At 41.3% G+C, this 14552-nt stretch overlaps 2 protein-coding genes across 2 annotated transcripts; both read left to right on the forward strand.

The window, feature by feature from the left end:
* Window positions 1-3057: 3057 nt before the first annotated feature.
* LOC306913996 (uncharacterized protein) lies at window positions 3058-5750 on the forward strand. Its single transcript, XM_079490855.1, has 4 exons — window positions 3058-3219; window positions 3459-3559; window positions 4858-5031; window positions 5265-5750. The coding sequence occupies exons 1-4, from the start codon at window positions 3141-3143 to the stop codon at window positions 5304-5306; spliced, it is 396 nt and encodes a 131-aa protein (XP_079346981.1). The 5' UTR covers window positions 3058-3140; the 3' UTR covers window positions 5307-5750.
* Window positions 5751-7837: 2087 nt separating this feature from the next.
* Window positions 7838-11428, forward strand: LOC306913990 (uncharacterized protein). Its single transcript, XM_079490848.1, has 5 exons — window positions 7838-8066; window positions 8332-8511; window positions 9032-9132; window positions 10527-10697; window positions 10833-11428. Exons 1-5 carry the CDS (start codon window positions 7922-7924, stop codon window positions 11313-11315), a joined length of 1080 nt encoding a protein of 359 aa, XP_079346974.1. The 5' UTR covers window positions 7838-7921; the 3' UTR covers window positions 11316-11428.
* The last annotated feature ends 3124 nt before the right edge of the window (window positions 11429-14552 follow it).

Genomic DNA, 14552 nt, shown 5'->3' on the forward strand with positions numbered 1-14552 from the left:
GCAGAATTAAAGTACATTTCAAGCACAACTCAATACAAAGACTTTGAGTGGACGACACAATAAAGCATTACACTTGTTTACAAGAGGGTCCACCTTGTTCAATTCATCAATATAGCCATAGACTAGCCTACTGGAGAAAGACTGAAGTAGACTGGTTTACAGGCTAGTAGGCTGCTGGAGAGGAAAACTGAGTGGCTGCGGGTTGAGTATCGTTTAATTGAAATAGAAACTGCCGTTGGACATTTCTTTTTTTAATGTTTGAGCCGGGGCAAATGGGGCAATATCGAAACCCAATTTTCTTCATCTAGCCGGTCTACGTGACTATACGTCAGTCCTCATGACATAGCCTACTTTTGAATTGGAGGCCTATAGGCAAACTAAAGTGAAAGCAATTCAGTCAAACTTGACACAGAACTTGACTACAGTGCATCGTCTCACGACGGCTCCGCCTCAAGAACAAAGATGGGAAGGACATACCAAGTTATGGTGACTGGGTTGAGAAACCAAAAGTTACTCATTGATTTGTGCGAATCCGAAGAGCATATGAAAAACATGACAGTCCTGGATATGAAGAAGAAAATTAGCGAGAGGCTGCCAGATGTCAAAGGTAAGCTGACAAACACACCGTCCGGCGACAAGTCTTGGTTCTGGAATCTGGAAGAAAGTGTGTGTGTGTGTGTGTGTGTGTGTGTGTGTGTGTGTGTGTGTGTGTGTGTGTGTGTGTGTGTGTGTGTGTGTGTGTGTGTGTGTGAATGAGTGAATTAATGAATTAATGAATTAATCTTTATTTTCGTGTCTTGTCATTAAGACCCATCCCTTACGGGATTATAAGACAACAACATAAATAAACAATATCACATTCACTTCCCACACAGAAGCTACAGTAAGTATTTGATAAAAACAAAAACAGAACAGAAATAAACGAAACAAAAAAATAAAATAAAAAACACATCACATATAAGTTTTCTTTGTCCGTATGTCCAAAGCTTTGAACATGAACTGTCAACCTCGTTAGTTTGAATTGGTTCCTTGAATTGTAATGAATGAATTGTAATTTGTGGATTCAAATAAATAACTAAAATTAGTGTGTCTGTGTGTGTGTGTGTGTGTGTGTGTGTGTGTGTGTGTGCGAGAATATGTTTGTTTATGTAGACTTTAGGCCTATTTATTTATTTTCATTTTATTCTGCTTCTGACAGGTACGCGCCTGTTGTTCGGCAACGTCCCCCTCGATGATGAATCGCGCACACTGTCATTCTATGGGATCCAGCATCTAGCCAACATTTTATGTTGCATTCGCCTTCCTGGAGGACTGCAGCTATAAGTCTACAATACTGTAGCCTATAGCCTACTAACATGATGGACAAAAAATTCGGATTAAACATGAATGTTTAATTTGCATGACACGCCTGTCACAATTATGATTTATTATTACCGGTATGTTTTTGGTATTTGTAGCCTATAGGCTACACACTATTTTGATTTTATAGAAAGTTGTATAGACATATTGTTTGTCATGGAAATAAATACAAAGCTTAACCTGCCGGTGTGTGCCTACACCAAATTGATTTATGGTCAAATAAATAAAAAATATAATTTGTTCATGATATTCCTGCAGCAGACATGTGCGTTTCATTTCAACAGTGATCAAATAATTGGCGAACAAGGTTCAGAATAACAACATATAAGACAGGGGTATTGATTAGGACAGGGGCCACAACTGTAGAATGATCGTGCATGCGAAAATGTGTGGGTTGTCAAAATTAATTTTGTGTTCAAACACAAAGATTTATGTAATACATTTGTGCACAGTATGAGTATGTTTATACAAGTATGCTATAACGCTATAACACACACACACACACACACACACACACACACACACACACACACACACACACACACACACACACACACACACACACACACACACACACACACACACACACACACACACACAGTAGCCTATAGTCTAAAGTGACTGGTGTCTGTTTAATTTCTCTCCAAAAGCCCTTGAATATGATTAAGGATTACTGTCATTATGATAATCTCACGTACACTTCATATCGCACACACCATACCTGTAACTTTCATTAGCGCTCTAAAAAAAATGGTTCCAAGGGCCACTAAGGGGCGCTCCGCGGGCCGCATTGAATACCCCTGAATATAAGAACTTAAAAGCAAATAAGCAATGACAATCACAACACAGTAAATGTGTGTGTGTGTGTGTGTGTGTGTGTGTGTGTGTGTGTGTGTGTGTGTGTGTGTGTGTGTGTGTGTGTGTGTGTGTGTGTGTGTGTGTGTGTGTGTGTGTGTGTTTTTGTGATTTGTATAACTATTTTGATTTGATAGAAAGTTGTATAGACGGTATAGACCTATTGTTTGTCATGGAACACAAATATATAGCCTAACCTGCCGGTGTGTGTAGCCAATTATTTATGGTCAAATAAATACAAAATATAATTTGTTCATGATTTTCCTGCAGCAGACATGTGCGTTTCATTTCAACAGTGATCAAATAATTGGCGAGCAAGGTTCAGAATAACATAAGAACTTAAGAAGCAATGACATTCATAACACAATAAAATGTGTGTGTGTGTGTGTGTGTGTGTGTGTGTGTGTGTGTGTGTGTGTGTGTGTGTGTGTGTGTGCGCGCGCGCGCGTGCGCAATGTTGGCTGAAATAATGGACGCTCACTCTCCAGAAGTCTTTGTGATGGGGCCATATTTGATTTCTTCCAAACAAAAATCTGAATAAAATAATATTTTTTCTTAATAATACTTGTTGTTATTGTTATTATTAGGCCGCCCGGTATAGGCCTATAGTAGCCAGTTACAGTAGCTATAGTAGCAGCCTATTAAGGCATGGCTAAATTAGGTATTATTATTATATTATTATTATTATTATTATTGTCTCGCAGATAGCTATTATTATATTAATATTAATATTATTGCCAACTTGAGTTTCTCTGCAAACTTTCACTTGAGTGAAAACGATATGACTTACGGGAAGGGCAGAGAATGAAAGTGAAAACCACTCTGCCAGCCGCAGCTTGATACACGTTTACTAGCGGCTATAGCCATATTGCAGACTCACTTTACTGAGCATTCAGCAGGAACTTGGAAGGAGAGAATAATCCAACATGTCCAGTGTACAGGAGAAGATGTATGATCGCCGTGACTCCTCTCTCAGATTTGTCAATGGACCAGATGAATTAGATTGTAAGTATAGCTTGTATTTGCGTAGGTATACTACTACATTACTGCTAGTCCAGAGTAGAATGCGGACAATTCCGATTAAAATATGGGCCCTATCTATAGACCTATTTCCTTCGCCATGGTGTAACGCTAAACGGGCCTATTTGACAGTTTAGTCACTGGTCGGCACTAAAAGCTGCCTGACTTTTATGGCCGAGATTGAACCATTTTGGCTAATAAACGTTTCCCTTCACATGTGTCAGTCGAGTGGAATGAATACAAGTCTTCAATGGCAGCGATGTCCTGTGGCCATGCCGTCACGCCGATGTCTCTCACAGCTTGGTGTCGTCATTTGTTATCTGAGGTACGTATTTGACATCTTCCAATGTCAGATTGCATTTGCTTTAGGCTCATTGAAGAGATAATTTCGTTATACTGACTTTACGTACGGGACTAGTATAGCCCGGAAGCTCTGGTTGTTGTGAAAATCATGTGCATGCGTATCGTGATCGATACGATAATGTTCTATGAGGTTTAACTACGAACGACAATATAGCCTAATATCGGAGCTTTCCAGACGCATATTACGCGCGCGCGCACACACACGCACAGTGTCACACACACGCAGTGTCTCACACACACACACACACACACACACACACACACACACACACACACACACACACACACACACACACACACACACACACACACACACACACACACACACACCAGCAGTAGCCTACTCTAGTCTAAAGTGACTGGTGTCTGTTTCATTTCTCTCCAAAAGCCCTTGAATATGATAGAATATGATTAAGGATTACTGTCATTATGATAATCTCACGTAACACCATACCTGTAACTTTCATTAGCTCTCTCTAAAAAAAATTGTTCCAAGGGCCACTAAGGGGCGCTCCGCATTGAATACTCCTGAATATAAGAACTTAAAAGCAAATAAGCAATGACAATCACAACACAAATATGAGAGAGGAGTCACTGCGGTCATACATCTTCTCCTGTGCTCCAGGAAGGCGAAAGAAACATAAAATGTTGGCTAGATGCTGGATCCCATAGAATGACAGTGTGTGCGATTCATCGTCGAGGGGGATGTTGCTGAACAACAGGCGCGTACCTGTCAGAAGCAGAATAAAATGAAAATAAATAAATAGGCCTAAAGTCTACATAGAAAAACATATTCTCTCGCGCGCGCGCACGCACGCACGCACACGCGCGCGCACACGCACGCACACACGCACACACACACACACACACTCACACTCCAGAATCAAGACTTGTCGCCGGACATAATCTAGGGGGGGGATGTGATATGTGCCTTCATCCATGCCCACACTATTATAAGCCTATAGGCCTATATTGTATCGGTATCAACGGCATGAAGATACATTCTGAGGACATCACGTGTTATGCAAACAATACATGGAAAGTAATACTTGTAGATTACTATAAGAGCTACTGAAAGCAGCAAGAAAATGATCTTAGAAAAGATTGGAGAAAAATAATATATAGGCTATACAAATTTCTGTCACCTTTTATTTATTTTTTCAACTTGCCCCTCTCCCCATTTCCTGTCAATCTACTGTATACTATCAATGAAGGCAGAAAAAGCAAAACATTAATTTCCTATCCTTTCCATAATTAAAGGGTATCTGCAAATTCACCTGTCCTGTAGAAAGGAAGGACAATAAGAAAAAGTGTGATGCCGAGTGGCCGTACACAGAGGTTCGGCGGATGGCCCTTCTTACCCCTGAAGAAAAGGTGGAATTTGAAGAGAAATTGGCCCGCCTTGCTGCGGGTGAATACTGTGATGTCAAACAAGTGAGTGCCATAAAATGAAATCACTTTTAACATGAGCTTGCAAGCAAGCAAACAGTTCAGTTATGTTTCCTATCTCCTCTTGTCCAAGCACTCTGCAGTGGTCCATTTAAATACAAATTCCCTTACTGTGCGTATTTGTCTCTCCACATCATGTTTACAGTGCCCTGGCTGCAGCTCTACTGTGATTAGGAATGAATTCTCTAATCTCAGTGTACGTTGTACCATGTGTACAGCTGACAGAAAAAGAGGCTTTGATTTCTGCTGGCAGTGCTTGAAGGAATGGAAAGGCCCAATGCCGAGATCGGACCGCTGTGACAATGACGGCTGCATCAACCATGAGCTGGAGATACTGAGGACCTGTGCTGACATCGACTTTGCTAAGGTCCAGGGTGTCACAGGTTGCCCCTCCTTGCGTGCCTGTCCTACATGTGGCATCAGAGTGGAGCATGACACAACAGGTTGCAAGAACATCTTCTGCCCCCGCTGTAAGGTGGAGTTCTGTTTTGTGTGTCTGAAACGCACCACTGATTGCAAGAAAACCAATATTTGTAGCTATTACTCTGCCTGCACCAGTGGTGTCGCACCAAGACAGACCTCTATACCTGTGTGGAAGAGATAGTAACTGAACTGTAAAATCATCAATGTTAATTTAACTGAAAGAGTGGATCAGTGGACCCAGGGTCCATTTTGGTCAGCTTAACTCGGTATATTTTCAGAGTTCAATTACTATTGAGGAGTTTACTGTGTAGAAACAACAATAGCAAAAGAGTCATTTATGTTCTTTTGTGTCCATTGATTGTCACAGTGTAAATGTTTCTGGGGAAATAAATGAATCATGAAATGATTGGTCATTTGTCAACTCATGTGTCGTATGACTGTCTAATTTGTTTTTAATCTAATAGACTAAATTGTCAAGGAAGTTTTTTTTTTTAAATTTCCTGCAGATATAGTAGAAACGAACTCTGAGGCACTGTAGATGCAACTAAAGATGGACACGGGATTAGCTAACATTGTATGTCTAATATATGTTATTTTCTGTGTCACAAGTTATTGTTTAATGGTCATGCATAAGTACAACATTTTTATAAAAACCCACAAACCACTTGCAGTCTCAGTAATATACATGTTAAGTTTACCAGAGTTTTATGGATCTGCTGACATGACATGAACTCTGACCCTGGAGGAGTGACACTTCCTGTGCATTGCCATATCAACAGCCAACAGGCAGACAGCAGCCATGATGCCCAGGACTGTTGCTATGGTGACTTTTGTTGGGTGGTATAAGGTCAGTAGGGGTTATGTGGGGGTACCCCCTGATAGTTCTAATTTAACCATTATGATGAGAATGTTTTTTATTGAGGGGCGCTAGCCCCTATACATCTTTTGTCCCCACACAACTCAATATTTGCCATTGACAATGAAAGGAGAAATTAGGTCAAATGTCCGCCAAATATGACGTAAATTGAACCCACCAACCACATAAATTGGCGGTTATAATATAGGGTCATTTTAGTGAAGATAAACCAATTCTCAAAGAATGTGATGCAGATTCGGAGGTACAATTACATAATACAAATTTACAGAAATAATCATAATGTCCAAATGGTTCCGAATAGCCTTCTGATGCATTGTCCATGGTTTTTAAGATGGGAGTCACATTGTTGTTGTTAGTTCTATGGATGGGAACACTGTTCATTTGTGGGAATAGTGGAAAAAGGCAGTAAATGACAATATAGGGACTGGAATATGTATCATTTAACAGCCTACAGAAAATTCCAAGTATAAACCATAACCAAAGATTCAGATAAATAATTGATTGATGCCCATAAAGATTATGGCATGGTGCTTATAAGTCAGGTGGCTTCTTGTAAATGGCAGGAGAGAGAGTGAAAGTGAAATGTTGAAACATGATAACAAACAACCAGTTCTGATTGGATGAACTGTCCAGTAGGAAGTGCCACGCAAGTAGGCTAGTGGTGCAGAATAAGGCTGGCTACGCAAAGCTAGTGGAGATCAGTGGAGATGAATATGGTGTCAGAAAGATATTATAAATGATGATAGGGCCATGACATGAACAACAGGACGGGGACCGGGGACAAACAGGGGCTAGGCCAGAGTAAAAATTATTAGGTGCATGGACCTATCTAGGACAAACATGACATGACATGACATGGAGAAACCTTGAAATTGTTGGTGGGCATTTGGGCAAGATCAAATTATCCATCACCCCCAGTAGGGGGTATGCAGTGGTGAGCGCACCTCATGGCATGCGCACAGGTAGGCCATACATGGCCTACTTGTGTGCAAAGCGCAAGTTGGCAGCTCGACAGAGTGCATTTCTAGTTATTATTGCGACCGCAAGTCACAGATTAGTATGAAAACCGGCAAAACCTGTCGCTCCGTCAGTCCATCACGCCTCGTCGTGACACGCTCCATGGCCGTCTCCATATATGAAGATCACAACACTGACCTCATCAAACCCTGGATAGCCAAACATGGAGAAGACTGGATCATCACCTAGATCTATATGGAGCCGGCCAGCAACTCTACATCTGACCTCAGGGCTCAGGCTCAAACCTCAAACCCTTGATCCTACCCCACCCGTCCTTCCTCTTCGATGGTTGAAAAACATAACCAAAGATTCAGATAAATAATTGATTGAAGCCCATAAAGATTATGGCATGGTGCTTGCTTCTCCTATAAGCCAGGTGGCTTCTTGTAAATGGCAGGAGAGAGAGTGAAATGTTGAAACATGATAACAAACAACCAGTTCTGATTGGATGAACTGTCCAGTAGGAAGTGCCATGCAAGAATAAGGCTGGCTACGCGAAGCTAGTGCAGATCAGTGGAGGTCTCACGACGGCTCAAGATTCTTGAGTCAAGAACAAAGATGGGAAGGACATACCAAGTTATGGTGACTGGGTTGAGAAACCAAAAGTTACTCATTGATTTGTGCGAATCCGAAGAGCATATGAAAATCATGACAGTCCTGGATATGAAGAAGAAAATTAGCGAGAGGCTGCCAGATGTCAAAGGTAAGCTGACAAACACACCGTCCGGCTACAAGTCTTGATTCTGGAATCTGGAAGAGTGTGTGTGTGTGTGTGTGTGTGTGTGTGTGTGTGTGTGTGTGTGTGTGTGTGTGTGTGTGTGTGTGTGTGTGTGTGTGTGTGTGTGTGTGTGTGTGTGTGTGTGTGTGTGTGTGTGTGTGTGTGTGTGCGCACATGAGAGAATAGGCCTATGTTTTTTTATAGACTTTAGGCCTATTTATTTATTTTCATTTTATTCTGCTTCTGACAGGTACACGCCTGTTGTTCGGCAACATCCCACTCGACGATGAATCGCACACACTGTCATTCTATGGGATCCAGCATCTAGCCAACATTTTATGTTTCTTTCGCCTTCCTGGAGCACAGGAGAAGATGTATGACCGCAGGGACTCCTCTCTCATATTTGTCAATGGACCAGATGAATTAGATTGTAAGTATAGCCGTGAGCATATATATATATCCGTGAGCGCCCCCTCCAGAGAGTAGTCTTGCGTACTAGCCAGACAACTATTCCACACTCTCCAAATGCTATAGAATAGTCTGGAACTACACCTCCCGAAATCAGAGTAAGGAAGCTGCCATTTCCATTCACGAAAATATATTTTAAATATTTTATTATTTTTACATTTCCATTTCTGTTTTTTTCTGTTAAGATTGAGTGTGACTCCATCAGGTTAGGTGATTGTAGCACCCAGCCAAGACCCGGCCCACAACAGCCATGCCAATCGGGCTCAGCCCTATTGGCACAACAGGTTGTGTGTCTGTCTGTCGAGTGGGAGACTGCATGGGGTTCAATCCCCGCTCTTGCGCATCACTACACCATATTGAAAGTGTAAACGGGCAGATTTGAGATTTGACTGTGGTCACTGGTCTGCACAAAAAGCTGCCTGACTTTTATGGCAGAGATTGAACCATTTTGGCTAATTGACGTTTCCCTTCACATGTGTCAGTCGAGTGGAATGAATACAAGTCTGCAAGGGCAGCGATGTCCTGTGGCCATGCCGTCACGCCGATGTCTCTCACAGCTTGGTGTCGCCATTTGTTATCACAGGTATGTACCATTTATTTGACATCTTCCAAGATGGTTATGCATTTGTTTTCCATAGGCTACTGACTTTACGGGACTAGTAGTACTGTACGCTGTTTGAACATGACACCTGTGAACATGCGTGCGTATCATGATCGATACGGTAGATGTTCTATGAGTTTACTATAACTAACAACAATAGCCTAATCGGAACTTTCCAGACGTAATTACACACGTACGCACACACTAATTACACATGTTATTTTACGGGCTCGTCCTAACCCAGGTGTCAGGAGGGGCAGGGGAATATGCAACAACCCGTCTAGAAGTCCCATAGGGGATGTGATGTGATGCGCCTTCATCCATGCCCAGCCCACACTATTATATAACCTATATAGGCTGCTAATTAGAATAATACAAACTATGAAACAAACTATCAATACATGGAAAGGAATAATTGATGGGACTTTTAAAATACTGATGATAAACATCCTGTTTTATATACAAATCAAAAGTTGGCTAAAAAAGTTTCTCAGTTATAAAGATGTTATAGACTACAATTATGTAACAGCTGAAAGAAGCAAGAAAATGATCTTAGAAAAAAGAAAAGAAAACATATATATATATATATATGGTATAACAAATTTCTTGCCCTGGAGTCTGGAGCCCACAGTGTGCTCAGCACCTGCCCATCTTCGGGTTTGAATTTTTTCTTGCATTTGGCCCGGACCGCTGATTTTTTCTTGCATTTGGCCCGGACCTCAGATTGATTACATCTAGGCCAGAGGTGCCCAGCTGCCCGCACCTTTTTGACTTGAGAGCTACTTTCAAAATGACCAGCGCAACAAGGTCTACCCACCCAAAACATTATTATCCGATTGCTGAAAATAGTTTAAAAATCACACCCGTGTGAAGTGAGGGGCGCTCATATCATCCTACATCTTCATGATGTATGATGCTAATCTGTGTTAGGACAAAATAGCCGATTTGCTCAAACACATATGACGTAAATTTTTTGCATTGTGGGTTTGGGCTGACAGGCCCAGCTATTTGATGTCAATCAATGAAGTCACATTAATTCAAGTGGCAAATGCCTTTTTTCTTTTTTAATTATATTTTTAGGGCCATGTCATGTGATTTATCTGCACAGCCTTTGTGATCTACTGGTAGATCACAATCTACCCCTGCTCTAGGCCCTAGAGGTCCAGGCACCTGCAGGCTGCAATGCCTGACAGCATGTTGCAAGTTCAAATCCCATTCACGACGACCGTTGCTGCGTGCATTCTACGTCTCTCTATCCCCATTTCCTGACAATCTACTGTAGTGTATACTACTATTAATCAATAAAGGCAGAAAAAGCAAAAAATAAATAAAAATAAATGTTTTCGGCTAATTTCCTTTCCTTTTCATAATTAAAGGGTATCGGCAAATTCACCTGTCCTGTAGAAAGGCAAGACGATAAGAAAAAGTGTGGTGCCGAGTGGCTGTACACAGAGGTTCGGCGGATGGCCCTTCTTACCCCTGAAGAAAAGGTGGAATTTGAAGAGAAATTGGCCCGCCTTGCTGCGGGTGAATACTGTGTCAAACAAGTGAGTGCCAAAAAATGCAATCACTTTAACATGTGCAAGGAAACAATTCAGTTATATCTCTTGTCCAAGCACTCTCTCATTTAAATATAAATTCCCTCTCTGTGCTTTATTTGTCTCTCCACATCATGTTTACAGTGCCCTGGCTGCAGCTCTACTGTGATTAGGAATGACTTCTCTAATCTCAGTGCACGTTGTACCATATGTACAGCTGACCGACAGAGAGGCTTCGATTTCTGCTGGCAGTGCTTGAAGGAATGGAAAGGCCCAATGCCCAGATCGGACCGCTGTGACAATGACGGCTGCGTCAACCTTGAGCTGGAGATAATGAGGAAATGCGCTGACATCAACTTTGAAGGGGTCGATGATGTCACAGGTTGCCCCTCCTTGCGGGCCTGTCCAAAATGTGGCCTCAGAGTGGAGCATGACACATTAGGTTGCAAGAACATCATCTGTCCCCGCTGTAAGGTGAAGTTCTGTTTTGTGTGTCTGAAAGGTGATTGCAAGACAGAATTCAGCTTCTCTGCCTGCTCCAGTGGTGTAGCCCCAAGACAAACCACTATACCTGTGTGCACTGTCAAATCAATAGAGTGGACCCAGGGTCCATTTGGGTCAGCTTAACTCTGTATATTTTCAGAGTTCAATTACTATTGAGGAGTTTACTGTGTAGAAACAGCAATAGCAAAAGAGTAATTTATGTGCTTTGGTGTCCATTGATTTGAGTGTCACAGTGTAAAACTGTCTAAATAAATAAATAGTGGGTCGCACTGTATTTCTCTGGTGGTTTCTGGTTTTTAGGGCATTCTTGTTCTGCAATGTCAATTACATTTGCCACCGGATTGCTGCCCAAATACTTAAAGTGTTTAATTTTTCAACTCATGTCTGACGACTGTTGTTGTTTTCCTTTTCTGCGGATAGTAGGGGAAACAATTCTGAGGCACTGTAGATGCAACTAAACATGGGCACAGGATTAGCTAACACATTGTCACTGTAGGGTGGAAGCCTTTTAGTCCAAACTAAAACTGTTGTGAAATTAAACCTGTGTCACAAGTTATTGTTTAGTGGTCATGCACAAGCACAATATTTATAAAAACCAACAGATACAATTAAGCACTTTCACTTTATATTTGTAGTTTTGCTTGAATAGCTGCAATTTCAAATATGGAGATACAAGAGAGTTAGACAGATGGATGCTTTTTTCTTAAGTCTCAGAAATATAAATGTAAGTTTACCAGAGTTTTATGGATCTGCTGTCATAACATGAACTCTGACCCGGGACGAGTAACAGGCAGACAGCTGCCATGATGCCCAGGACTGTTGCGATGGTGACCTCAGTTGGGTGACTGGTGGCTACCGTAGAGACTTGGGTAGGGGATTGAGTCTCACTAGGTGAAGTTTGGAGGGTCCGGTAGGAATCGCTAAACAAGACAAATTAAAATAATCAATCTGAGAGTACAGTGTTTAGTGATACTTAGATGATTTACTTAACGTAATTAAGTAAAATACTGTATACAGATTAAGTGCAATTACAATACTACAAATGGCTTCACATTCAATTCAACCTCACAAAGACATTTGTATCACCCATTTTCATATAATTGTTCCTCATTAATGCTTTATTATAAGATGGCAAAAATGTAATGTCCGCACACGATACAGTATATGACTGCACGGGTCCAGCACCGTTTTTAAAAACTGTGGGGATGTCGGTCGACTGTTCAGAAACCTGCCTACCACTAGTGCCATCATCGGTAGGAAGGTTTGTTCATTTCGAAGGAGATTTAAAACTCAATAAGGTTTTTGAGCTGTCCATAGCCCACCAATGAGACGCAGAGTGAGTAGAGAGAAAGTGTGTCCCTGAAGAAAAGGTGGAATTTGAAGAGAAATTGGCCCGCCTTGCTGGGGCAAGGTTGAAAATAGGTGACATGCTCCTTTAAGAAGACTGACTTGCCTTTCAGAAGCAAACAGCCCATCTGTAGAAGGAGTAGGAGATTTGCTGAGATGCTTGTGTGTGGATTTAATGTCAGTGTTGACATAACCTCCTGTCAGGACAGAAGACCAAGCCTCGGTATCCTTGTACCTAGGAACAACAAGGAGGTTGCCCCTCCTTGCGTGCCTGTCCTACATGTGGCCTCAGAGTGGAGCATGACACAACAGGTTGCAAGAACATCTTCTGCCCCCGCTGTAAGGTGGAGTTCTGTTTTGTGTGTCTGAAACGCACCACTGATTGCAAGAAAACCCATATTTGTAGCTATTACTCTGCCTGCACCAGTGGTGTCGCACCAAGACAGACCTCTACCTGTGTGGAAGAGATAGTGCACTGTAAAATCATCAATGTTAATTTAACTGAAAGAGTGGATCAGTGGACCCAGGGTCCATTTTGGTCAGCTTAACTCAGTATATTTTCAGAGTTCAATTACAATTGAGGAGTTTACTGTGTAGAAACAACAATAGCAAAAGAGTCATTTATGTGCTTTGGTGTCCATTGATTGTCACAGTGTAAATGTTTCTGGGGAAATAAATGAATCATGAAATGAATGGTCATTTGTCAACTCATGTGTCGGATGACTGTCTAATTTGTTTTTAATCTAATAGACTAAATTGTCAAGGAAGTTTTTTTTTAAATTTCCTGCAGATATAGTAGAAACGAACTCTGAGGCACTGTAGATGCAACAAAAGATGGACACGGGATTAGCTAACATTGTATGTCTAAATTAAAACTGTTATTTTCTGTGTCACAAGTTATTGTTTAATGGTCATGCATAAGTACAACATTTTTATAAAAACCCACAAACCACTTGCAGTCTCAGTAATATACATGTTAAGTTTACCAGAGTTTTATGGATCTGCTGACATGACATGAACTCTGACCCTGGAGGAGTGACACTTCCTGTGCATTGCCATATCAACAGCCAACAGGCAGACAGCAGCCATGATGCCCAGGACTGTTGCTATGGTGACTTTTGTTGGGTGGTATAAGGTCAGTAGGGGTTATGTGGGGGTACCCCCTGATAGTTCTAATTTAACCATTATGATGAGAATGTTTTTTATTGAGGGGCGCTAGCCCCTATACATCTTTTGTCCCCACACGTCTCAATATTTGCCATTGACAATGAAAGGAGAAATTAGGTCAAATGTCCGCCAAATATGACGTAAATTTAACCCACCAACCACATAAATTGGTGGTTATAATATAGGGTCATTTTAGTGAAGATAAACCAATTCTCAAAGAATGTGATGCAGATTCGGAGGTACAATTACATAATACAAATTTACAGAAATAATCATAATGTCCAAATGGTTCCGAATAGCCTTCTGAAGCATTGTCCATGGTTTTTAAGATGGGAGTCACATTGTTGTTGTTAGTTCTATGGATGGGAACACTGTTCATTTGTGGGAATAGTGGAAAAAGGCAGTAAATGAAAATATAGGGACTGGAATATGTATCATTTAACAGCCTACAGAAAATTCCAAGTATAAACCATAACCAAAGATTCAGATAAATAATTGATTGATGCCCATAAAGATTATGGCATGGTGCTTATAAGTCAGGTGGCTTCTTGTAAATGGCAGGAGAGAGAGTGAAAGTGAAATGTTGAAACATGACAAACAACCAGTTCTGATTGGATGAACTGTCCAGTAGGAAGTGCCACGCAAGTAGGCTAGTGGTGCAGAATACGGCTGGCTACGCAAAGCTAGATAGATTAGATATTATAAATGATGATAGGGCCATGACATGAACAACAGGACGGGGACCGGGGACAAACAGGGGCTAGGCCAGAGTAAAAATGATTAGGTGCATGGACCTATCTAGGACAAACATGACATGACATGACATGGAGAAACCTTGAAATTGTT

The sequence above is a fragment of the Electrona antarctica genome (assembly GCF_951216825.1).
Source record: "Electrona antarctica genome assembly, chromosome: 21".
Classification (NCBI taxonomy): domain Eukaryota; kingdom Metazoa; phylum Chordata; class Actinopteri; order Myctophiformes; family Myctophidae; genus Electrona; species Electrona antarctica.